This window comes from Erithacus rubecula (assembly GCF_903797595.1).
Source record: "Erithacus rubecula genome assembly, chromosome: 9".
NCBI lineage: Eukaryota > Metazoa > Chordata > Aves > Passeriformes > Muscicapidae > Erithacus > Erithacus rubecula.
In genome coordinates this window covers 12,951,881-12,979,610 of record NC_136660.1, presented here as the reverse complement: position 1 = coordinate 12,979,610, position 27,730 = coordinate 12,951,881, and the positions used below count along the sequence as shown (strand labels likewise).

General features: G+C 37.6%; 1 protein-coding gene across 14 annotated transcripts in view; it reads right to left on the bottom strand.

The window, feature by feature from the left end:
- Positions 1-317: 317 nt before the first annotated feature.
- The window catches only part of KCNMA1 (potassium calcium-activated channel subfamily M alpha 1), a 421,118-nt gene continuing 393,705 nt past the window's right edge, over positions 318-27,730 (bottom strand). For 8 of the 14 annotated variants that reach the window (XM_079312583.1, XM_079312582.1, XM_079312573.1 and 5 more), the window contains 6 exons: positions 22,939-23,052; positions 19,656-19,786; positions 12,424-12,618; positions 10,743-10,861; positions 8,758-8,982; positions 5,431-6,668 (listed from right to left, as the gene is read on the bottom strand). In XM_079312583.1, coding sequence (XP_079168709.1) covers positions 6,614-6,668; positions 8,758-8,982; positions 10,743-10,861; positions 12,424-12,618; positions 19,656-19,786; positions 22,939-23,052 — 839 coding nt within the window. In that variant the 3' untranslated portion in view covers positions 5,431-6,613. Of the gene's footprint in view, positions 1,092-5,430; positions 6,669-8,757; positions 8,983-10,742; positions 10,862-12,423; positions 12,619-19,655; positions 19,787-22,938; positions 23,053-27,730 lie in introns of those variants that run through there. The other 6 variants (XM_079312580.1, XM_079312575.1, XM_079312576.1 and 3 more) reach the window with 4 other exon arrangements.

Here is a 27,730-nt window from a genome sequence, read left to right as displayed (position 1 = left end):
GCAAAAGAAGAATTGCCAAGCTTTCCTTCCTGAAATTAGCAAATGCTGATGGCTAATGGGAAGTGAAGTGCAAGTGCCAGATTTGCCATTTCCAGCAAGTGCCCCTCGTGTCCATGTCCCTGGGCTGGGGTGGTGACATTCCCTGGGCTGTGTCACAGAGTGCTCCCAAGGGTTTCTGTGTGGGACCGTGGGAAGGGCAGGGGGCACTGGGGGCTGCTGCACCTCCACAGAACTGGCAGTCAATGATCTGAATATGTCAATAAAACAAAGGATGTTTCAGAAGAATGTTACATGTACAAAAATATGACTTTCAACTCTGAAAATAAATAACTTTAATTTATTAAGAGCTGGTGTCAATGCTGAACAAAATACACATCTTCTGATAAAGAAACATTTTGGTGAAGTGTAGATTTTTTTCTTATTTTTTTTCTTTTTTTTTTTTTGATTTACTAAAATACACATTGGACCTTTTTTTCCTTTTTGCAAATATATCATTTGTCTCCCTTAATTACATATCCTTATAACTGTGACCATCATTCTCCTTTATGCCAAAGATTGAGGGTTTATTGGTTTGTTTATTTTTTTTTAAATTCTTAGGAGTCTGGCCACATATGCCGTTTTTTTAAGGGAAAATACGTAACAATGAAAAAAGAAAAAGAAAAATATATTTTTTTCTAATAAATAAAAATAATTTAAAATGCTAGAGGCTATACATGACTTGTTTTGATTATGTTCATTTATAAATGAAAGAGTTTCCAAAATACGTGGAAGCAATATTAAAGGCAGACAAACAAAGATCTGTCTACTTTATTTTCCCATTAAGCGTGCCCTTCTTAACTTCTCCATCAGTGGTTCAGCAAGTAAGAGGAATAAATGTCACATCACCATTCATGAAGTTTATCAGGCTTTAAAAAAATAGTTCTGGCTTCGAAGGAGTCAACATTCATCTTCAACTTCTCGTATTGGTGGTATCAAGCTGCTTGTCGATTTATATTGATTGATCTGATTGGCCATGTGAGTGCTCATGGGCTTGATTTGAATGTTTCTGGGATAGGCATTATCCGGCTCATCTGTAAACCATTTCTTTTCTGCTAAGGAGCAAAACGGGTAGAGACAGAATAAGGAGGGGAAAAATGAAAGTTTTAATTAGTGAAGCGCAACATACACAGAAACGTTAAAAAAAAAAAAAAAAAAAAGAAAAAAGAAAGAAAAAGGGAGCAGTCAGTAAAGTTTATGGAAAAAAGAGATCAATAGAAGGTGACTTTGACTAATTACTAGCAGTACAGTGCATTAGATTAATACCTCTGAAAATACTGTTGTGAAAGGAGGATGGAGCTTGCAGATTTGATAATAGAAGCTAAAGAAAACTGCCAATGTGCTCGTTTGCTTCCTGGGAGTAAGAGAGCTCTTTTCTTGTGCCCATGCTCAGGTGATTCATTTATTGAAAAAAAAGGTGATACAAATCAAAGTCTAAACTAAGAAGCCAAGGAGAGCAGCTGGGATAAGGGTGATGGAGAAAAGAGCATGTGAGTCTGCACACAGAGGAGCACCCGAAGAGTCAGAGACTTCTCTGAATCACTTCAGCCGTGGTTGGTGGCTGCTGCTGGCCCAGAAATCATGCAGGAGAACATAAAGGACTTTCTGCAGCTGGTGCTAGAATAAGGAGGACTTGTATTCCTGCGGCCAGACTTCAGCCTTGCTGCACAGGGTGGGCATTATATCCTGCCTGAAGCACAGGTGCTGGGCACTGCTGAACTCCAGGGTTTGAAATGGGGTGGGGAACACACCAGACACTGCAAGATGACTGTGGCTGGGGCTCCAGCTACTCCTGAATGGATTGGTCTTGATAGGTTACAGCAAGGCAAAGCAAGTAAGGACTTAAAGGAAAATCAGAGAGGAAGCTCTTTCTTTTCTATCCTTGAGCAATCTGCTTCCATGCACACAGGAGGAATTTTATGGTGCAGCTTTAAGACAGGCTGGGAGCAAAGTGGGAGGATGCTGAGAGGCTGCAGCATTGCAGCCCTTTCCCAGCTGTTCATCATTGTACCAATGTGTTGCACTGCTCCACTGCAGTATGAACAAAAGCTTCTTAAAATGCACAAAAGAAAAAAAAAAATTAAATCCTTCATAGGGAAATTTATGCTGTAATTTCTCAATGACAGGTATGCAACTTTACAAGATAACTTTATTCCAAGACTTGGGAACTCCTGCTCTAGAATGGCTAATGACCATTAAGTGCACTTGTGCCTTGACAAGCATTACAGAACAAGGCTCTGTCTCCATTTTTGTCCCCCTTCCCCAAATTCCAGAGGTGGGTGGGCAGAGCAGTGGACACTTATGGTTTTGGGCATTTCATTATTACATGCAAGGTTCAAAGCCACTCTTGTTGTATACACTACTCATTCCAATGGGGAATCCAAAGTGCTGCAGAACCTTTAGTGCCTCTCCTACAGAACATAAATGGCTACTTTTGCTAACCACTTAAATGCTGCGATGTCTGGAATAAGGACAGGAGTGGAAGAAATGCTCATTTTTTAATAAATAAATTATTCAAAATTAGTGAGGCAAAATTCACCTAAGAAACCCAAGGATTGAGCACAAAAGCCCAGGAGGTAAAGGCGAGAAAAGAAATTGGAAGACTGAGAATAGAGGACAAATACATGGACTGAAGTGCACAAAAATAAACAAAGAGCTTTGGAGTTACAGTCTCTCAGGAAGAAGCTTAATCTTCAGAATTACTGGACTTTTCAGTCACTTTCATGAATAAAAAATTAAAACACTTCCACTTTATATAGATTTTTAGAATTTACATGGTAGATCTCCACTCTCCATTAAAACCTTTTTTACCAGTTCTCACACATTTTTATAAATTAAATCAACCCCAAAATTATATTACTTATTAGTGGCTTATTACTCAAGGGAAACAGAACTACTGTATTGTTGTTTTTTTATCATTTTCTTAAATGCTTTTCACTTCTGTTTAAAAATATCCTACTCATTTGTGACCAGACTAAATACCTCCCTGCCCCCTTAAAGTTGCCTGAGTCTGGATGATGTTCAATCTCCCATCTCCCTCTCTCTCACCTATTATAATTAAGTTCCCTTTGATTTGAACAGATTGGACGATAGGAATTCATAATGTTACATCCTGCACACTGAAGCTAACTGATTAAGTGCTTTAAATTATTCTTCCTGACAGAATGATAAAGTTACAATCTGTTCAGAGATGATCTACAGCTTGCCAGACTCCTACCGTTTCTTTCTACATTCATTTATCTTTTTGTCAAGCAGTTAAAAAAAAAAAAAAAAAAGCCTCAATTCCATAGATCTTTTAAAGTAATCAGAACATCTGAATTATTAATGACACTTTAAGGGAATGATTCCTGATGGGGGCCGGTTTAAGAAAGGTTGTAGGAAAAAGAAGTCTGGGAATGTGTACACATCAAAATAATTTCAGCTCCATTTAAAAAACCATTTAGTTCAAGTGTGACACATGAACCATTATGCATTTGTGGAAACCAATTTTATGTGATCTACGATTAAACTAACCTTTCAGAGAGGTGTAAAGTGTGATGGTTATCATGTTTTAAAAGCCTTGTGAGATCACATAAACAATTTCAAACTAACAGTTTTCTAATGGTTTGTGTTTAAAATGATTTTGAGGCAAGTTAAGCACCATGAACTTTCATTGCTACCTTCTTTTTTTAACACAGGGTGCAAAAACTTTCCTTACAAACAGAACTTAGTGCAAGTTAATTCAATGTTGTAGCAAGTAAGGGGAGACTTGCAGGAGTGCTAAGAATCAGAACTGTGTTGTGTTCCTCAGCAGCCAGTGTAAAGCACTCAAAATACCCTGCTTTCCCTAAAATTTTCAAAATAAGCTACATATTCCTGTGTTAAATTTACAATAAAACTCCTGTATAGGGAGCTGTTCTTTAAAAAGAAACTGCCCAGTCTCTTTTTGCCTTTACCTGGCAAGCAATAAATACAGAACACTAATAAATTCCAGCAGAAGCTGGTAGATTCTAATTTCTTTTGCTGTTTAGATTTTTTTGCCAGTGTTGCAACCTTGATCAAACATTATCATCTCCAGTATGCAATGTTTAGATCCAGCTTTATACCTTTCCTGTTTCTTTCTCCTGTTAAAATTCTCTTTGACCACATAACAATTAATCTCCTATGCAAGCACTGACCTCTCCACTTACCTTTGCAATGTGAACTTAACACTCCTGATCTTTACTCCTGGCCACTGTGATATTCTGCTCCCAGTTACTAAATGCCCATCTTGAAGCCCCTGCACACTTTTCAGTCTGTTATGTTATGCTTGCAGCCTGATTTTGGTATGTCTTCCAGAGTCTCAGCACAGATTTTTATCTTTAATATTTACTCTTTCCTTTGGATCAGTTCAGAAACTCTCTTTTAAAAGCCTTTCTATTATGCCATATTCACCAAGCATTTTTAAGTTCTGTGACACATTCAGTCTGTTTCTCTCCCTTTTGGAATATGAATATTGATCCTTACCAGAAGAGTTTCTACATTATAGTGACAATAGGCATAGTTTTTTATCTTATTTCTTCAGAAGCTGCTGAAAAAAGTCCCTGATATTCCTACACTATTTGACAGGCTTCTTTTTGACAGCATCACCTGAGAGATGTTGGAACAGCTAAGTAACTGAATGTATCAGAAAGCAGAAAACATTTACTTTCCTCTCAAACATCTGTGTTTGTAATGGGCTATCAGTATCAGTGCATCCATGAGGGTTCAAAAGGCATAATGTTCATATTATAAATAAATAAAAATTAACATTTTTGTGTAACACTCTCCCCCACAGCATAAAAAAAAAAAAAATAAATAATCAAAGTAAAAAGATCAACTTCTTCAACTTGTGTAAGACTCCAGCAATTCTCTCTAACAGATCTATTGTACTGGTGCTTTAAAATTTATGTAATTAATTCTGGACTGAGTAGCAACTTAGAACAAATCTCACTGTGAAACACCCTCTCTTCTAAGCAGAGGCAAAGAAAATACTACCCAAAAGTAACACAAAGATTTTACTAAATTTGTATTCTCACCATAATCCCAGGTTACCTTTCAACTGTTGAAAATGTGATTTTTTTTTTCTCTTCTATGACGCAGTTTCAAATTAGTTTGTATTTTGCATATATGTGTTTGTGTCATGTATGTGATTTTGTGTCTCCTCCCTACATCTTGTTTATAACTAAGCTGAAAATTCCCCCATGTAATTTGTTCCTGCATAAGAAAAAAAAATAATGAAAGTTTCTCCATCCACCTGCTCAGCAATTCTTTGTTTTGCAGATAAATATTTTGCATGTAGCAGGCAGTAAGAAATTTGCAGTGAAAGAGAGAATAAACTATTTTTGCTATGAAGAACTTTACTCCAGGGAAACTAAAGTTTTGTGACAAAGATAATGTTCTGGACTCGTTCTTAATTTTTTATTTTTTAAACTACCAAAATTCTCAGTTTTGACAAAGGGAATTTCACTGGAAAAGGCCTGGCTGTTCCTGCTTAGGTCAATAGGAACCCATGCCAGGAACCTGAAGGTTTGCTGGTATCACCTCCTGACACTGATGATACTTCTTCACTTTCAAAACTAACCATTCTACTGTGTGGGTCTGACCTGGGATAGAACAGGAGATTTCCTCTTACTTTTCAATATAAAAACCAGCATAAAGTTGATTTAAGCATTTCTCTACTTATAATGACCAACCTCCATTAGTACATCCATATCACAAAACCTTCATCACTATAATAAATGATTTGATATATCTGATTATAGTCAGCAGTAGAAACTGTACACAATATTACTAAAAGTCAAAAGTTTTAGAATTCCAACTTCAGGATAGAGAACAGAGGTGGAGTAGACTTCAATGTAATTTGAAGAATTCAGATTTGCACCCATTTAGATACTCCTCTTCTGCTGCTCACAAAGCAGGCAAGTGACTTCTCTAATGTATGCTGTTTATATTTTTTTCTATTTGAGCTACACTGTTATACAAATACTATTTTTTTTTTTTATAAAAATCATTATGTAGGATGTGAAAAGTGGCTTCCTATTAACACCCTTCCTTTCTCTGCTAAATGGAAAACAGATAAAACATTAATGGAAAAGCATTTTGGTGTCAAAGCCACAAACATTCTTCCAAAATGTGTAACTGCTCTCAACTATCTTCAATCAATACTGCCGACATAAAAAGATGCTCATGTACATACATGGGGATAGAAGAGTAAGGAGGGGAGGGAGGAAAGAAATTGGAATGAGGGTTGGGAAATTAAAGTAATGTCTGCACCACGATAGGCATCTTCACTGAGCAGGAACCTGGGTGTTTTATAAAGGACACGTGCAATTAGAAAGGCAAGCAGATGAGAGGATAAAATAACAAAACAGGGTTGAGAAACAGCAGCAGCAGCAGCAGCAGCAGCAGCCAGTTTTACTTCTGGTTTGGTGGGAAAAAAAGGCAAAAGAAAACCAACAAAACAATCAACCAAACAAACAAACCAATAACTGAATAAAGTTTGTAACTATTTTTCTTTTAATTTCACAAGTTTTCACAAGGACAAAGTTATAGAGGGAAACCCACAGCAGTTGCTAGGTCATGCAGAACCATTAATTTTCATACCTTGGCCCATTCTATTCATCCTTGTTGCACTTTAGAAAAAGAAGTAAGCTATGTAAGTTTTACAATGCTTTTAAACTGTCATATTTCTGGTTGAGCACTTTAACTGGCACATCCTTGTAGCAATAAATATTCTCAGGGCAAAACATGATAACTTTCTTTGCAAAAAGGAACGCATTAATTTTTCTTTATGATGAAGAGCAACTGTAATAGTCTCATTTGTAGGGGTGCAACCATAATTTGCAATGTATTTCAGTGATCAGACTTAGAGCTGCTTTTGAATGCATACTCACACATATATACTGTATTCCAATCGTTATGCTCAGCACTGCACAGTGGTATTCTCTGTAGCCCACTTACATGGTTCCAGGTTTTGTCAGTAAAAGTGCTTGGCTTTATTGTCAATTCACACAGCAAGCAAATCTTCAAAATTATCATGCTTGGGGAAGGGGAAGGTAGAAGACAAAACTAACCATAAAAGCACCTTGATTGGGTTGGCAGTTATGATGCTAATCATTCCAAATCTAAATATTTTTTCTGTCTGCATGCTCTCTTGCTGGATAGCCAGGGAAGAAGGTGCATGTGTCTGCCCTCCCTACCCTCAGAAACCCTCCATAAACTTAGAGCTAGCTGTATACTTCAAAATATACATTGGCTTTTGAAGTTTAAAACAAGAAAAGAAAAAAAGTAAAAGCAAGGCTGAAGTATCATTTCTATGGCTGTCTGGGGCAAGCTCCTTTCCACTACTTTATTTAGCTCCGTGCCACAGCGTTTTTTGGCTACACGTCATTGGTGACAATTTGCAATAACTAAATTCTGGCAAGTGCATGGAACTGACGCCTCAGCACCCTGAATGTTTCCAACCCAGCCCTCTTGTTCTCCTCATTAACTGTCTGGGGCACAGCACCTTTTCTCCCCAGAGGGGAGAGACTAAAGGCACTCAGTTGTCTTCCCTGTATTCCTGCATACTGGCATGCAACAGGTAGATCATGTAGCAAGGTTTCTGGAGTTTCTTCACATATTAGGACTCTTGTTGGAAGAATTTATGCCAACACTAACTTGGAAAACTTAAACTACCATCTGGGGAAAGGAACAAAGTCCCTTGAGATCTGATATGTAAGCACAGAAAAATGCTTGCTCTTTTCTGAACATTATTTATTCTGTACATAAGGTGACTAATTCACCTTTTAAAGACGTAAAAGTCCCAAGAAGGCAGTTTGAATGACTTACATCCAATATTTATGATACATATGGCTTTTTATCCCAAATGTCAAAAGTGAAAGAAAATATAGCTATTCATGTGGCAATATAAATAGACAGAATAATAATTTAATATGCAATTAGTCTCTTTTGAAACTTAAATTAAACCATTGGAGTTTTACAACTTCATGCCCAGACAATTTCAGTGTTAAAGGGAAAATACACCATCTCCAAAAGACTAGTATTTTAGAGAAAGTTCTTAAACAAGCAGAAAAGTCCCTGATATTGCTTTGGTATAAAGCAGATGTGTAGCAATTATCTATACAAAGAGTGTAAGCTCTATATAATATAAGCTCTGAGAGTAAAAAATCAGCAGGGATTTTTTTTTTTTTGCAGGATTTTTGTTTGTTTTTTTTTTTTCAATAGGAGAGTTTTATAAGCTTCAAATAAATGTATCAGCTCCTGTAAATATGAGTATTAAAAAAAACCTACTGCAACATACATCAGCACTTCTGCACTAAATGACTTTCTTTGTGTAACTCTGACACCAAGAGCAAGTGTTCACGTTAAATATACTCTATTTTCGGATATGTAGAGTAACTGCAGTGAGTTATTTATGTTTTCAGTGTGCCTATGGGTTTGGAATTCTTTTTTTATTCTCCCCTAGCATCATAAATAACTTTTGGTCCGTCTGCTTTGTTGCTGTTGTGCTTAAGGGTTTTATGGTGGTGAAAATAAAAATGACAATCACATGCACACTGTCATACATATGCAAAATATGTGTACAAAAGGGGAGAACTCCATGGGAAAACAGGGAACGTTACTGCTGGAGACATTAATCGGGGAGAATGGGTGGTGAATGCAAGTTTCACACACAGTGGGAGCAGATACACATATCAAAGTCTATCCTCCTGCACATACTTCTGTTTGTCCCGGGAATCCCTGGTCTTGGTGCGGTTCGGTCGGTTTGCTGTCGATGGGATAGAGTGAACTGATGAACTCTTCTTGCTGGAAGAATAGGAGGAGTGGGAGGAATGAGAAAGGCTGGCTCGGGACTGGCCAGCGTTGTGGTCAAATTGCATCAAACAGAAGATCAAGTCCGTCGGCACAAGCTCAAATTCATAGGGTGGGTTTGTGATAACATAACTGGGAAGAAAGGAAGACAGAAAACAAAAGATAAAAAGAAAACAGGCTCAGATTTATACTACAAAATTTCTTCTAAAGTTGTTAGCTCAGGAACATTTAGCCAAATTTTTGCATTTCTGTTTGTACCTAATTTTAGCTCACATAATTCTGTTTATGGTTTAGGACCTTTTTAAGTCAGCTGTCATTTTTTCATGTTTTCTGTCAGACAGACATAATGTCTGAGAATGATGTTCTTCAAGTGAATCACATAATGATTTTTCAGAGAAGCCACCATACAAATCATACTCCTTTCTCTGGCTGCACCATAATGCAATGACTCTAGCAAATATATTTATATATTGACAAAACCCAGAAACATACCCACCACAAACAGTATTTAAAAGAATGGCTGAAAAGCAGAGAGATTGTAATTTTATATGCATCTTATTTAAATATATATTTAATCCATATTTAAATACATATTGCATTTAAATACATATTTACATAGTTATTGAATATTTAAATACTATCAATAGAAGAAGGGTTATAATTATTGGTTTGGATTGCGACAGTAGCCAAAACAAGTTAAGAAAAATACATCAGTAACTTTGTAGTGAGGTTAATTTTGTTCACTCACTCCACATGTACATTCATTGCCTCAAAAGCATTTACAAAGAGAAATCTGCACATCTGAGAATCCAACATTGCTTACTAGGAATCCCAGGCCTGAAATAAAAACTTGCTCCATTTCAAGAATCCCCACCTTCACCTAATGGCCTTTCAGGGCATGAAGGGCTTATGGAGCAGCTGCTAAATATTTTCACGAATGTGAAAAACAGACTTGAGCAAGGAAATTGGCATTTTCTGTCCCAGCAAGAAATGAGTAAAAATTGAAAATGAAGCTCATGACTTCTTTGCAAATTAATTCATTGCTGACAAGAAATCTGCTTAGCTGCTTCAGGGAGAGAAGTCCCTTACTAATCCGACAAATAATCCCAAGCACAGCAACTACAGTGTAAATCTAAACTGCATATCAATTTTTCTACCCAATTTGTTCAAATTCCTACAGAACAAGGCCTTTGGTGGGCTGCAGTGTTGTTTATTGCCATGTTCACCCAATAAAGATGCTTTTTGTAGAGCACGAAACAGTAACAGATGGTAGATTTGTGATACTTCTGGTATGGGTCTGTGTGTGTATTTCTAGGAAGCAGTTAATTAAGACACATTTCAAGCAAGCTGCTAAATGGCCTTCAGTTTGCAAAGATGGAAATGTGTCTGCTCTATTTAAAGCACCAAGGTCAGGCTTGGTGCTACTGAAGTAAAAGTGTAGTCTACCAAGAGAAGGGTTTCCATTTAGTGGAAGAAATTATGATTACACACAGATGGTACTAATGGGAAGCCCACAGAAGTATTTTTTGAGTATTCAGAATAAAGACTAGCTACTGTAATTTAAATTATTATCCCACAACTTAGAGTTGATTGATATAAGGAAACTGAAATCTTTTCCTTGGATCCAAACAGAGGATCATCATAAAGCAAACAAGATAAAGGTACATTCTGAAAATTTAATTTAAATTTTTTTAATAACATTAGATGACAACTTATGCTGTGAAATCCAGCTTACGATTTGAAGTCAGAAAAGAATCATCATGAAATCCTCAAAGATGATTGCACAAAAATGGTGCAAGTTCTTTTTTATGTTTATTGCAGGAACTGGGCTCTTCCTTGCTGAGAAGACTGAAGACCAGTGAAGCAGAGATGTTCTAGAAGAGCAGACTCACCGTTTAGTGCATTGGCTGGGAGTACTTAGATGTGCATCCCTTAATCGATAAATTCCAAAGCAAAGCATATTGTATGTTTTCAGTGCTTTACAAAATAGATCTCCATAACAACCTCCATCCTAGAGGAAAGACAGGAGATAAAACAAACAAACAAAAAAGAGAACAGTGCATTTTTTTCTTTCTTTGCTCTGTTAAGACAATGTCAGGGAACAGGTTATTCAGTATGAACTTATAAAAAAAGGCACAATGTATAGACAGTCTTTTGTTTATCTCAAATGAGAGCTTTTTACCCAAGGAAATGGATAATCTGAAGTTTTTATTTCAAGTAAGTAACTATGTAAAGTGATGACTGTTGTTTTGGAAGGCTTTGGTCCATGAAACAATGGCAAATTGGAAAGAGTGAGTGATTTGCTTTAAGCTGGAAATACAAATTTTGGTACCAGACAATGCATATTATACAAATTACATTTAACTGTGGTATTAAACTTATTAGTATCTTTGACCCTTTCTTGGCAGCAGCCACACTGTCATCCAGAAAAAAAAAAAAAAAAAAAAAAATCACCAGGAGCACAACAGAAATTAGAATTTGAAGAGTTTAAAAGGATAATTAAATATCTGCTGCTGCAAATAATGACTAAAAGTACGATTAGCAAAAATAAGTTTAGATTTGCTCATTTTCTATCTAAAATAGTGACTCTTAAGTAATCATGAGAGTTAATGCATTCTGCCTTCACAGATGTAGTGCAACTGAGGCTCTGGTGAAACAGCATTTGAAAGACTGGTGCTGCTTATTTTATTTGTGGAAATGTTTAGCTGCATGCCAAAGTGTTTTGATGAGCAGCTAGTCTCAGCTACAACTGGACTGCTACATCAACTGAAAGGCTGCAGGCTTCTATCTGTGTACTCTTACTGCTCTAATCCTTCAACTGGGATTCCCTGTCATTTCTGTGAAGAAGGACATTCCATTTTTTCTGGACAGAGTTGGTGAACTCAAGGTTAATTTGGGAAACATCAAAACCTACATCATCGTCAAGGCAGACTCAAGATTTCAAACTGTGATCCAGAAAACATTTCTAAACACTTCTTTATCTATTTTTATATAATGCACTCTTTTTAAAAGATCATTTATCTATTTGATTTGGGGTTTTAATTTTTTTTTGCTTGCTTGTTTTTTGACTTCACCCTTAGAACAGTGCAGTCAAATAACCAGAAAATTAGGATTTCACAAGAATTTTCGTTCATCAGAAACCAGCAGGAAACAAACCTTACAACTTTGTTTTCAAGCTAATAAGCAGATTTTAAGATCTGGAAGCTCTGTGAAAACACTAAATCAGCTTATCAAAACCCAAAAAAGGTGTATCTATACATATTGAATATATTTAGAATTCATTATTGCTATAATGGTTGTATCATCCAAATCAGTTCATCCATCTCTTCAGCTGACAATGAAGAAGAGCTACAGGATTTTATGTATGAAATATGCAGGAAAGCCATACAGCTTCTTAAAAAGGTAAAGATCAAACTTGGCACTCTGTGCTATAATTTTTTAAGGAATCCAAAAGCTGTATTAAATTCAATAACAGAAATTATGTGCTTATTAAGACAGATTTTTCACTCAGTCTGAGAGGAAGCTAATAGAGCACAGACCAGTCTTGGTCCTGCATTTCCCTCATGATCTTACCCCTAGGTCTGCAAATGGCCCATCATACAAAGCCAACTGAGCAACTCGACACCTGTCCCTGTTTGCAAGTGTCTGGGGCGTGCTGTAACCTCCTCTCAATGCATTTTCCTCAGCAATCAGTGCTTCCAGCTCTGGTGTGGCTCCTCCTGTTACCAATGTCCGTATCAGTGTGAGGATATTGTCATTGAAGTATGTCTGCAGAGATAAAAGAAAGCTCTTTAAGCAAACACCATTAAAGTCACAACTGAAGACATCCAAATTACAACTTTTCCGGGTTTCTGCTGTTTAAAGTTCTTGCCTGTCTCTTCAAATAATTTTATATAGAAAGTGAAAAGACAGCAGCCTCCAATTACTCTATTTTCTTCTATCCCATTAGGCTCCTATACTAGATCCATTCTTTTAAACACCAATTCAGGCTGATTTTTATTAAAGTACAAAAATTTGAATGATTTATGTTTCCTATAATTGGTGTTAGTAGTGATGCAATGACTGCTTTCCTTCTCATCGCCCTCATGTCTAATAATGGGCTTTAGAACATGGAATTGTAAAATTCAGACCACATTTAAAGCTTGCACAGGCTAGATTGCCTTTTTACTCTTGTCACCAATTCGTTGGGGAGCTGCCTTTGTGCTGCAAATGTCATTACTTATTACTGTGGCTGGACTCTAGCAGTCTAAGCGATGTATTGTACTAAACATCTTATTACGAGACTTGACAGTGTTCAGACATAAGCATGTATCAATTAAACATCTTGAGTTCATTCCAGATAAATGTATGATGAGTTGGGGATCCTGGTGGTCCTTTTAAAAAACTCTAGGGTATAGGGTAAGTGTGGTTTATTAGGGAAGATTTACTCCGCACTGACATTTTGCCAGCATCTGTAGCATTGCTCGTCTGTCAGGCAAACAAAGGGTATTTAAAATATTAATTTAAATCCAGATGAATGACTTTCAAGTTCACTTAAAAGTGTACTGGTATAGCTCAGACATACTCAGTTAAACATCTGCAATGCATTGTACTGGGCAAAAAAAATGTTGAAAAAATAAAAGGAAAGACTGTCACTTTTAAACATCACCAATGTCTGAGTTTTCAGAAGCTTTGCAAGTGCAAGGAACATAAAAGGAAAAAATGAGCTCACTGTAGAGTACACAGGATTGACATTACTGGATTTATGGATTTTGTTGAATTTGGGACTTAGAACAAATGTCTGTAATCCAACCAAGTAAAAATGAGTGGTGAATTCTTAAACAGTGCTTCTTGTCTAAAGATAAGACATTAAAAAAAATACTTTTCAATGAAATTCACTACTCTATCCATATAATGTAGCTGTATTTAATACATGGGTAAACTGAGGTAGAGGTTGAAATATTTTATCCTGAGATCAAAAAGCAGAACTGGCTTCCTATCCATGTTACTTTGATATTCTTTCTTTGTATAATGAAACTTCAGTTTCATTGTTTGCTGGAGATGACAGATAAAACAGAAGAAAATGAGTTCTACACAGCAATGTTTTTCACTTTACATTGAAATTTCCTAACTTCAAGCTTCTCTGCTTATTTACATAGGCATATATGCCATTCACCTGTTGACTAAATTAAAATGAGAGGAACATATTCTTATTGCTATACATGCCCTAAGGCAAATATTTGCATCTCATCAACTCCAGTTATTTAAGTTAACCTGAGTAAGGCACTGCATATTCTTACTACAAAGTGTACTGTAAAGAGCAGTCTGCCATAAGCAGAGGTTCAGGAAGATTCAGAGAGCCTAAAACAACAGCTAATCTCAAATCAGCTCTTACTTATGTGGATGCACTGGGTAACAATTCAAGTGTAATACTCAAACCTCTCTTAACATATAGAAAAATCAATGTGACCCCTTGCAGGAATGTAAGTCTGGAGCGATTACATGATGTTTAATAGGAATTGCCACTGTGAGAGAGAGAAGACATTCAGGCATGATTGTTTATTTTTCAATTACTTCTTCTTTGATGTCCCTGAGATGAAATCAGAATCGCCCTCTTTGGCAACTCTTCCCACTGTGCTATACCTCTAAGGCAAAGCTAAGAGGCCCTTATTAGCAAAGGAGGCAGCATTTATTGTGGAACAGTGGCTTAATTTGGGTTCCACACCATGACTGATGTGGATGGCACCATTTAATCAGATGGATGAGTGCAGCCAAAAGATGTTTCATGGGGTTTTTTTTGCAATCAATAGGAGAAAAGATCCCAAGTTTCAGGACAAACTGCTGCCCAATTGCATCTGGTCAGAAAATGCCCAACCATAAGCAAGGAAAGATGGGTGAATAGGAAGCTGTAACTTGTCACCTTCTGCTGAATAGGGTATGCTTCCTTCTGTCTGCCCATGCTTTTGATTGTCTCAAAAGCCAGACTCCTCATTACATCTTGCCAGTTTGGAACTAGGGGAACACTGAAAAGCTGAACTAGCTGATATCCATTTCCTTTGGAATAATAATACACCAAAATTAATTTGAGAGTGATCTTCTACTTGCTCTGTGGGAGGGTACGTGGCCTGGATATGCCAGTACTTATAAGAAACTGATCTACAGAATGTCTTTGGAAAGGTGCTGTGGTACTTAAAGTAACAAGGCACTTTCCAGTGATGGAAAAGAATCTCTTTTGTTAAGTGTGACATCAAAACTGAAGAAATACTTTTTTGCTCTTGTCATTAACCAAACCCCATTGGACACGTGTGTGATATCACTTCAATCAGCATCCAGAATGAGAATATTAAATAGATGTATTCTAAACACAGAAAAAAAAAAATGCATCATACACACTGAAACTGGGCAAATAGCAAGGAAATCATGACACATATCTGAGCTAGCAGTGCCACCTAGCCCTTGCTTTGGAATTGTAGTGCAGCTCTTTCAGATGTTTCCAGGATGCTTTCCCATTTGTTCAATCATTTTTTAAAGTATAATTACCAGAGTGCTTATGTTTTGCAGTTAATACTGTCATGTCTTTTAAATGAATTGGTCTTCTACAGAAGATTTAACTGAAAATTAGCACATCTTTTAATAATATTGCTTTAACTTTAATAGCACTTTGTCTTTCATTTATAATTATACTAAAATTGTTCATTTTTCAAGTTATATCTGCCTTTTTTGTGTTTGCTAGTGGGTTTTAAAATTAATTTCTTTTAAGAAGACTCCTCCCACTCCACTACAAGTGGTTTTTAACCTCACTTTCAAACAAATATTTAAACTTGCTTTTCTATTTCAGTTGGAGGAATAATATATATCCAGACCTGAGGAACGACTGAGCTAACATCAGTAATTCATACCAATAACAAATGGACCTTTGAGACAAAACCAACAGCAGAAAATAAATGGCATTTCACCATTTGAAAATCTCTTAATTCTTAAACTATTGTCCAAACTTTCAAGAGGTTTGGGACATTTTAAGTTACAAGATGCTGGTTACTAATTCTCTGAACAGACTTGCATGAAAAATTGTCTTGTGTTCATATCATATTAGAACAGTTTCTTTTCTGCATAACTAAGATTGTGAGGATTCCCTACGGAGCACTTCTGAGTATGGGATATAATGAAAAGTTATTTTTAATTATTTCCTTCCATTCTGTACTTTTGTTTATATGAAGAAAAAGTAGGATTTGGTAATACAGAAAACAATCAAGACCTAAAGTTCTAGCACAAGCGAATTGCAGGGTAGCAAATGTTAAATGCTATCACCTGGTGCTGGAGATCCTTGCCTCAACAGCACCTGGGGTCTGTGGCACTGGTAGGTGTGGGAGGGATGCCAGCCTGCCACAACTTCTGCCCTTCTCCTGTCTGCAGTGCCAAAAGGAGTAACAGAGCTTTCAGGCCAACTGCTCAAACTTTTGAAGGTACTGTGTGTTGATAAAACTGCTTCCTTGAATCTACATGATTTTATGGAACAGCTATCTCAACAAGACCCAGAAAGAAGTACTTCTGCTCAAATATTTGGTCCTTTGACTATCTTATGCCATATAACTTTTCTATAGCTGAAGATAACATTTTAAAAAAACAGTTACATTATCTAAAAGATGCATCCACTCCCACACTTTATAGTTGCATTTTACTTGGTGATGAAAGCATGCTCTGCTTTCCAGAAGGGGTGCTGCCTTGAGACTGACAGACAATGTGTCTTATTTCCCTGGTTTTGCATATGCTACAACAAAATAAGTATTAATAAATCATTTAGGTACCTGATGGCAGTAGATATCTCTTCAAAGACATAATAATAATGATTAGCTGTAGCATTTTAACAACAGCCTCTGCCACAGTTAAAACATGAACCAAGCCCAGAGCCTTCCCACATAGCACAGCAAGGCTCTTGGACCAAACCTGGAGAGACCACTGCTACCAATTCACCAAAAACACAGTGCAGCTTTTAAATTTGTTATTGTCCTCTGAGCAATGGTGCTTGAGCTACTGCACTGTGAATCCTTGCCTCTGCTGCAAAGCCAACCTGTGTAGATGACCATGACATAGCACTTTGAAAACTAATCTACGTTAAGACTTTTAAATCTGAAATAAGGAAATAACAGACAATTTCAAATTTAAAATGTCCAGTACTGTCATCTTATAGGAAATCATGCTAAACTAGCAGAATGTAAAGATCTTCAACATTCAGACTTGAATTAGAAAGTTACCACATTTTCTAATCTGTGATTCATGAGTTGGGATTAATGCACTACTTCAATAGTAATAAAACTATAAAAAATAGAATAATAACTTAACACTGATTAATACTGTAGAATTATCATTATTATCCAATAACTGAATACATAAGCAAATTATTTTAAATGTATTTGTAGCTCTTTTCCCTATACTCAAATCTATGTGCATGTTTCAAATTACCCACAGGTCAGAAATAATAGTGTATGCACGGCTTTCTAATCTTTCTTGCACTTGTTTTACTACAAAACCCCACTATTGTGGGAAGAGATTCATGCTTAAAGGAGCAGTTCATGTATGCCTTGTACACTATATAAGGAATTTTCATTACTACAGATATCAACAGATACCATAAATTGGAATTTTCCTATCAAAAACCAGCAGTTAAACCCACTAAATCACTAAGTAGATAGAATAATGAATTATATACTTGTCTCCAAGTGAGCTGGCATAGGACAGTGCACATTGTATACTTCTTACAGAATTCCTGTGCAATTAATAGGACTGAAGATCTCATATTTAACTAGGATTTGGGGTTCAGTTTGCCCATACTGGCAAGTACAAAGTTAGACACATTAAACAGAAGATGTTTGCAAAGGCAAGTGTACTATAGGAAAAAAAGAAAATAAAGGTAAGAGATAACAAAGTGAAAATAAATTACTTGGTTTGAGAAACACTCTTCTCCTTGGAGAAGAAGTGAAAGGAGAACACACCTTCCTCATGAGAATATGGATAGTTAAGGGAAAACATCTCACACATTTTACAGTTTCTGAAGGGTCAGGAAGAATTGTACTTTTCCAACTCCTTGCTGGGCCTTTGAGGAATAAAGAGAAAATAACCCTGCCACTGATGAGAAAACTTGTGAAAGAAAAGACAGGGTAGTGAACAATTCTAACTGACTGAATCCTTGGCTTGTCTTCTTGATTAGTATTTTTTTAAGTAGAGAATTTTCTACTCTTGTTATCACATTTCTCTGGCTTCAGGCTGCACTGTCCCTGACACATAACATGACCACTTAGATGTGAAAATGTTTAGAAAAAGGATTGTTACAGACCAGAACTGCAAAAACAGAAGGGCGTGGTGTCCAAAACTAAGTTACTAAAAGCTAGCAATAACTAAAACCACTAAAATTTCTGAAGAGGCATGCTGTACCTATTTTTATGACATTATTTACTTGAGACACCTTTGGATAAGGAAGAAATGTACAAATAGAGAAAATAAGAAAATACCAGTATCTCACTCTCTTTCTGTGGCAATGCCAGTGGCAACCAGAAGAATTAACCCTACTTTTTTCTTGATTTTGAAGTGCCCTACTGACCAATACATTCAGAGACATTGACTTAGATAATAATGGGACTCTCATGTTAAATTATTCCTATTTATACAATTAATATGTTAAAAAAATTAAAGATATTTTAATTAGAGAAGGTACAGTCTTTAGGAGCCCTTGCTTAGGTTTTTTGAATGTCACACCTACAAAATACTGTGAATAGCTATCAAGAAAAGCATTTTCTGAGATTATTAAAAACTCCTAGGGCATTAGAATAAAATTTTATATGTGTAGACTCATTTATCTGTGGATGGAACATATGAAAAATACAGCAGGGAAAATTACAAAATATAGGTACATAAATATGAAATCCAAATAAAATAATAAATCATAAAGATCACTATGAATTCTCCTTAAAAGAGAAAAGTTTCATTCTGAATTCAGGTGAAGGTCAGACCTGGCTCCTTTAGAGAAACTCACCTGCTCATGTAAGTGTTATTTGGGGTCTACAAAAGATCTGTCCCAGCTCTATGGGACTTTATTCCATCAGCTCAGAAAGCCCACGCTCAGATTTTAGAAAGTCTATTTCCTTGCTGCATCTAGCAGAGTTTAAGGTCCCTCTGAAAGAAGTGTAGCTCACAAAGAGCAAGACTGGTCTGAAAACTTAGCCAATATGAGGAGGATGAAAAGGAGCATGACCGAGGGGTTTGCTTCAGAACTGCTGCAAAACAAAAGCCCCAATGTAGACATAACCAAAGGCCACCATCTGCAGTTTCTGGCATGCAATGAAGTTTTGATTCACCAGAAAATTCATATGAAAAAGAGAGGATAACCTCTCTTCACACAGATGAGATGTGTACAATGGCTTTCATGGAGTTCTCTCAGTGTCCCCCAGCACTCATACTCAGAGCATTGCTCACAGCTACAGGAAATTAAAAGCTCAGAACACAGTTGGTGCTGTCTGACAAGAATGGTGAGCACAGGGACTGACACACTGCATTTGGGATTTAAGGCAGAATGGACAACTTTTTTTGGAAAGCACGATCCTTAAAACCTGACATGAGACTGTTTCCTTATAAAACTGTGGACTCATGGAAGTCCTACACATCTCAGTTATAGTCTCTGTGTCCAACTAAGAAAATAACTGAGCTTAGGTTCCAAAATTCTCTTGACAGCTAAGACAAAAGCATCTTCTCCTGCCTACCTGTGGCAAAGATTCTACACTGTCACACTCTTTCACAGCAAGTGTGCCAGAGGGGAATGAAGATTAGCTGCTTACTGCGCTCATGAGAGAGTCCAGCACGCTGACGGCAAACGCGGTTCCACATGCAAAGGGCTGCGTGAGGTACAGCTCTGTGTCAGGATCATCGTCATCATCTTGGTCCAAGAACTGAACATTTGAATCATTTACTGCAAATAACAATAATAAGGTTAAGAATAAAATCGAAAGGTGTTTCTGGGTCACCAGCACGTGACCTTACACATCACACAGCCAAAGAAAAAGAAACGGCACGTGTCTGGAAACACAGACTTGTGTCTTTGACGTCACTGAAAATGAAATCAGGATGGATGTGAAAATGTGCATTTAAAAATCTGTTGCTCATTGTCTTGCTCGCAAGAGGTGACACTTGTTCTTGACAGGTTCCTATCCCTTTCCTGCAAAGCAGCTTCGTGGCACCATTGCCTGTGCTCAAAATGAGATACATTATGCTCTCGTATATTGAGACAATCTTGGTGTGTTGGTGGGGTACAGTGGCTGAGGCTGTATGCGTGCATAGTAAACTGTTATCACAAGATACAAAGTTAGAACCCTGTTGTAAAATAAAGGCTGTCAATAAAACCCTGATATAGCCCACAGGCATCTGTTAGATGTAATGCTGTGATTCTTGCTGGAGTGGTGTTAATGCACTTGCAGCTCAAAAGAGGATAAACTGTCCCTTTAACATGCATCTATCTGAATGAATGAGCAGTTATTCTCTTGCAGCACTGCCTTTTGTTCAAATATTTGTCTCTATAACTTCACTTTCTCAGCCACAAATTCTACATTAGCCAGTGTGAAAAAGAACCTACATGGGGCTGTTTTAGAGAAAAGCCCAAATAAAGTGGTATTTGTCATTTTGACTTTGTCTGGCATTTCATTGTCACAGTTAAGCTCTCTGCCTCCAACTCATTCCAACTAAAAATAGTTGTTTCCTTGAGATCAGTGTATCAAGTGGATCATATTTCATGAAATATTTCATTTCCATATTAGTCTCCCTCAGGCATGAAAGCACAGACTGCTTAGCTATGCCACTGAAATACCCTTCAACTTACTAAATGACAAATTAATTTCAGTTCCCATGCAAGAAAGGGAAATGAAAAACTTCTTGAGCATTTGAAACTGCACACACTGACTATATCCCTATTCCCCATGCGAATACATCTCTTTAGCCAACCCAACAAACTTTGAAAATAACATGAGAACTGCTGTTAACTTGATCAGATTTCAGCTCTGGACTTCTTAAGTAAGAAAATCCTCTGCCTGCCATTCTGATCTTCCTTCTCATACACTTTCAATCCTTCTCATATAGTTTTCTTGTACATCCACTCCTTTTCCAAACTCTCTATACTACTGTGCTTGCTAAGTTTAGCTTACAAAACATGAAGTACTGCAGATAAAGCCTCATGATAGCTGTCTAAATGAGATGAGGACAAAAATTAAAATTCTTGCCTTTGCACTCCCTTATGCAATTGGTAAAACATAACACTTTAGTACTGTAATAAGAGAAATGTTCTGCCCTGGGAATCAGAAGACTTTCACCCAAAGAAACACCAGGATCTACAACACTTCTTTCTTTAGTACAATACCTATCAAATTAACCTCCAGATTCTTAAGCAATATAGGATCTGAAAGCCTGCTGTATCATTTCAAAATGTACTTTTTGAACAGCTTGTACCTCAGTTTAATTTCTAGCTGAGAGCAGCACTATTTGCAGTAGCATTATTTTTCCACTTCCATCTGGAAGACGAACACCTGACTTAGACACTGTGCTAGCCATGCATGGGGTCAATTCCTGAGCTACTACAAATCTATTGTGAATTCTGCAGGTGTGTGTTTATCCTCAGTAGGTTTATCTTCCTGATGCCAGTTTGCACAGTGGGATTTGTGGGCCAGGAGAGCTGGGTTTGGACGGGTGGTGCTGTGCCACAGGGAAAGGCTCATCAAACGCTGCTCCAAAGGCTGGTGAGAGCACTCTGTGTTGAGAGGGAACCACGCAGAAGCTTGGCTGCTTCTCTACAGCTTCAAAACCTGAGCTTCTGAGAAAAAGCCTACTCTACAAAATAAACAAAAAGACAGCTCGAGGGAAGGTATGATGCTTGGGGTTTTGTTCTGGTATCTTTTACTTCTTCTTGGACTTCCTGTGAAAAGCTGCTAAGGCATGTCCAACAAATTGACAACAGGCTGAAGTAACAAAAAAGAGAAAGAAGAGAGAAAAGGAGAGAAAAATTGGTGTAGGAGAGTGAGGGCCAGGGAGGTGGGGACTCAGGCCAAAAAAAATGAATTGGTGAGGAGGTGCTATGAAAACAGCCGGCAGGTCAGACGAGTGTGATCAAAGGTTTACTGATGCTGCGTGAAAAAAAAATCATTAAGAAAGACCAGAACAAGACAGTCAATTTCAACCAGAACCACAAATAAAACACATTCAAAGCAGTGCCATGAGGGTAGCCCCTCTGATACAGCCAGATAAATAAAGGAAAAGCTGATGACAGTAAGAACAACAACAACAGAAAATAAGACAGTGATGTGAAGGAAAAAGGCACTTCTTACCCAGTTCAGTTATCATTAGAATGTGGGTTCCACTGTTTTTTTCCTGACTGATTGAAACCAAAGGCAGAAGTTTGCCAGGCTTAGCTAGTAAGTAAAGTATTTAGGGGGGAAAGAAAGTACAGAAAGAGAATAAAGTAAGGGAAAAAGACAGGTAAGGCTCTAAAAAATAAAACTGAAAAAGAAAACAGAAGGACAAAGGACCACAAATCAAGTTTGTATTTGCCATGAAAAAAACAGAACAGCTTCTGCACTTCACATCACACCACTTGACAACATAAATACCCACAGCTAGAGTGGAAATCAGAATCTAGTTACCTACCATCATTGTATTCTCAGGAGTGAAATATCTCATACTATTACACAGAGTTTGGTTACACATGATTAAACAGTTTTGGACCATGAAGAAATAAACAAATGGCCTCTTACAATTGATTAAACGCACAGGAAATATCTGCTTATACTTACTCTAGCCTTTTTCCTTTTCTAACCTTAGCCCAAAGACCCCTGCTTGTTTGTTACACTATGCAAAAAGCATCTTGTCTGATAGAATATTTATTTAAGAAAATGGAGAAAACCCAAAGGAGGGAAATATATTTCAGTTATTCAAATAAAGTGAACCAACTGTTACTAAACTTTCTTTAGAGAGAGTAATTCAAAACAGTTATCAAAAGAGAAAACATAACAGTATAAGAGTAACAAGGAAAGTGGGAAAAAGACATGGGAATGTAAAAGGATAAATGTTAGCTTTCCTTACCTAGCTCTGTTATAATAGGGATGTTGGCTCCTGTTGTAATGGAGGGTTGACGTAAAAGGCCATGGACTGGACTGTTGTCTGGAGATGTCCTATCCATCCCAGGGGGTGTAAAGCCTAAAAGGAAATAAAAGAAAAGAAGAGAGAAAAAAGAGAAAGTTTACAGAGTAAAAACTACACCAAAAAAAGAAAAAACCTTGAGGAAACACCTTTCCTTTAACAGCAGTAAGAGTAGTGTTTGTAAATGGTTGTACAAGTATGAGGTACAAACTGCTTCCCTTAGCCAGTTTTAAGTTTGATCAGAAATCAAGATTTAAGATTATCTAGCTGTTTTCCCAGAGCACTACCACCCAGACATGGTAGGGTTTTTGTAATTTTCATGTGTACCATTTCTATGAGGATTACAATTGTAGGAATACTGGATGGACGTGTCCATTCTAAAAGACAAAAAAGCTAGGAAGAAAGGAAAAAGACACAGGTTTTCAAATGGTATTTGAGAGGATTGCTTGAAAAGAACTGAAAAGAGTGACAACTTGAAAGAAACAAAGGTGGGAGAAGAAACATGTTGGAAGGCAGTCACAGAAAAGAGAATCTGGAGACCAACAACATTCACCTTTAAAAAAGACTGTCTACAACCAGATTCTCTGCAGTTTGAAATGGAGCTCTTGACATTGAGTGTTTATCTTTTTTCTTTAAACAAATATACCCAGGCAAAATCTTTTGGAGTCTGATTGTAAATACTGAAAAATAAGTAGTTATACTAAAGCCAATGCAATAGCAGGACTGGAAATTCACTACTGAGACTAATGCATTCCATCTCTCTTGCCCAGCAAAGCTACAGAAAACATAGGAATGCTTATTTAATGTCATTGCAGAAGTGATGGTGAAGCTAAGAAGTAACTTTCTGATTTCCTATAGACCAATATCAAGGCAGCACTTTTAGACAAATATTTGTCTGCTAGGAATAAAATTGAGCCAAGCTTACTTAAAACTACACCAAAAAAAAAAAAAAAAAAAAAAAAAATTTGCCATATTATCACCAAGTTCTTTGACTTCACATCTGATAGCTAGGAACAGATTTTTTTGTCCTTTGTCACTAGTTCTGAATTCTCCATACACTTATTCTCAACTAATCATAGCCAAATTAATTCCCAACTTACAATCAATATCTTCCTACAGTGTGGAAACTGTTTCGCTCCATTAAATTCATTGATACATTCACCTGTTGCTGAACTCAGAGGAAGATGATATGATATTATCTACCTTACCTTTCTTCAATTTGGGGACCAATTTACCAACCAGGAAATCTCTAAACTAAATTGTAGTTGTTAGCATATCATCCTGGTTTTATATTGTCTAAAGGACTTTTAAACTGCTCCTAAACTACAAAGATCACTATATCTGGGCTCCTTGATTTAATGGGATTTAGTTTTCTCTTTCCATTCATCTGTCCCTATGTTTTGTCTGTATCACTTATATAATATACAGGCAATAAAACTAGAATCACAGGGAAGAGACTTTCTTAGTTTTGCAGAAGGTACTGGTATGAATTTTATTCTGACTATCAAAGAAAACTAGATGCAACACTTTAAAAAGAGAGTGAAAACTCTACAAAGAGATTCCTCAGGAGAAAAGAAATGCATATGATATCTTCAACAGGCTTGCAAGACAAAATCATTGTCATAGAGAAACCTAAGTCATTAAAGAAGTTCTATATAATATTACCAGAGGATAGAAAACCTTTAGAAAGTGAATTTCTTAGAGGGAATCAGAAATGTTAACAGTCAGTCATGTAACAGCACCTGTTGTGCTGAACTCAACACCACCAGCTTGGTGACAGAGCTGCAGTCCCAGCCAGTTTGGGCTTGCAGATGTTTCCTTGTACCTGGCACTGTGACTGAGAGCTGTTTTGGCACTTTGAATGTTTACCTCTTCATGGCAGCAGCTGAGACTCCTCAGGCTCACCAGCTGAGTCTGACAGAGCTCCTTCAGTCACCACCTCATGAGTCACAGGTAACACTGACACTCTCACAACAGCAAAAAAATTAAAGAGGGGCTCCATGGGGAGGAAATGCCATGTGAGGACAGGTGGGTGCTAGTGTGACACCTCCTTCTGCAGCAGGATCCAGTGTTTCAAGTCTTTTATTCCATTATGGAATGAATTCTTTAGGAGATGAAAGATACAGCCTTTGTCACAGCAGAAAAAGCTCAGGGAGCTGCAGACTCCTCAAGCAGTAAAGATGGCAGTAAACTTGGCAGGCCCAGTTGGGTCCCCTGCTGAATGACAAGTCAAACTGGCAACAGCAAGACTTTTCATGCTCACTTGTCTACAAGTAAATAAAACTAATATTGTTCTCATGCACTCAAGGGATTGTATTATCCCTAGTACCCCTAGAGGCTCTGCTTCTCCTTTTTCCTGAAGCCTTTCTTCCCCATCTCAGGATGCACCACCCAAACCACCTCCTAGTGAACCAGGCCCCTCAGGTGGTAGGAGCACAGCAGCATTTCCCTACAAAAAAAAGCAAACTGAAGTAAGTTAGTGTAACTCATCTAAATGTGCAAGCTTTTCTTGCCTCCCCTTCACTGCAATGTGCACACACACAGAGACACCACACTCTCCATCAAAGGCCATTTGTAGCCACCTCTCTAACCCTTAGAATATTTGTCTTCCTGGGATGGTGTCAGAAGATTGAAGCAAATGTGGCATTTTTGTTAGACACAGACTGTCAGAAGCTCTGTAATTGCACACTGCACACATAGTGCATTCAGTCTGAAATGCAGGAAGCATGTTAAAGGGATTGTGTTTTCTCCTTGAATGAAAAATAGACTCGTGCCTTAATATTTTTCATCCTACTGTCTTGAAAGATGTGAAGAGTATCTGATAATTTAATTTCCTTGCTCATACTTAATTCAGACACTTCTAGAAATTTACTTTTAGGAAATATAAAAATCTTGGAGTATTTTCAGGGAAAGAAAAACTGGAGTATTTGGGGATTTTGTGTGCTTATACTTGGAGTCACAAGCCATCGAACACCTTCAAGACACATTCCTGCTCCCAAGTCACAAACTAATTTCCATGCACAGGCTATTTTTTCCTCCAGAAGAGAAAACAAACCAAAAAAAAAAAGGTTCAGGAAACTAACCTGCTTTATCAGAACTTTCATTTAAAGGCATGAAAAACTACAAGTGACAGCTGTGCAGATTCAGTGAATGTGACATTTTTGAATTTCTTCAACTTGACAAGTAAACACCTTAAATCGGTAATGCTATATGCATAATACATGACCTGTATTTTGACATCCATCATCAAATGCTGACTTGAGAAAATACAGGTTTGTACGTCAAGGAATAGCACCCATAAAGCAGGGAGAAATTCAGGTCACAGGGTATTAGGAAAACTCTATTTCATTACAGAAGCTGAAACAAGCTAAGGCATCAGATTTAAGATCCATTTTCAGCTGTGAAAAGATTCAATTCCTCTGCACAGAGCATTCATTTAGAAATGACATGCTCTCCTCACAGCCTCTTTTCATTTTCCTTTTCATATTCCATTTTCTCCTTCAGTCCCCAAACCTTGTTCCATTAATGCTCATAAAAATCGTAAAACAGGGCTGATAGTTGTGATCTTACAAACACAGCATCTCCTTGTTCTGCAAACAACTGAGGGAGCTCTGGCTACAGAGCAACCTCTACAGTAAAACTCATGTGCCTGTGCAAGGAAATGCAGTGACAGTGGGGGGACTTCTGGAGAAGGGAATTCTCTTTGCCAACAATTAGGGGTGAAGCAAAATAATATCAGTTCCAGCAGTCACTGAATCCAGTACTAAACTGCTGTACTGGGTGAGTGGTTGACTTTGTATCACTTGAATTTTGGTTTTTTGTGGCTTGTTTTTGTTTTCCTCACTTATTAAACTGGATTTACCTCAGGCCATGAGCTTTTTTCTCACTGTTGGACTTACTTGTCAGTCACAGTCAACCCACCACCATTGGCTATAGTGATAATCACTATAACATAGAGCTATAGAATCATTTAGGTTCAAAGTGACCTTTAAAATCATCAAGGGCAGCCACTAACCCAGCACTAACCACGTCTACCACCAAACCATGTCACTAAGTGTCACATTTAAATGTCTCCTAAATACCTCCAGGGTAATGGTGACTGTAACACTTCCCTGGGTACCCTGTTCCAAGGCTTGATGACCCTCAGAGCGAAGAAATTTTTTGCAAATATCCAATCCAAACCTCCCCGGGCACACCTTGAGCCATTTCCTTTTGTCCTTTCACTGACTACCATGGAGAAGAGCCCTGGGACACCCAGCTCACTACAACCTCCTTTCAGGTAGCTGGAGAGAGCAGTAAGGTCTCCTTTACCTAAAGAAGGAAACTTCAATAGGAGGCAGCCCACTCCTGTGTGTCCCTGAAATAACTTGCTGCCAAGCAGTGGATTAAGAATATCATGGCTCTGAGAGGAGCAGAGGTTTTGGGCTCCTGACATGCTCCACATCAGGAGGCCTGGCAGTCAGCAGTCACTGCTTCTGTCCTGGCAGCAGCCTCCCTCCCTGAGAGGCAGGGCCTCCCATGTCCTGACTCCTGCCCTGAAGGAGTATGAGCCTCCTGCAGCTCTCTGCAGAAAGCTGATGATTGTTCAGTGTCGCAATTCTGAGCAAAGATCATTTCTCAGCTCCCTCTAAGATACTATTGCTCACAGGAGTAGGTGAAAAACAATCAGTTGCATCAGAGGCAAAAATCAAAGTCTTAAAGATGTTCTCATCTTTGTGGAAAGAGAACACAGGGG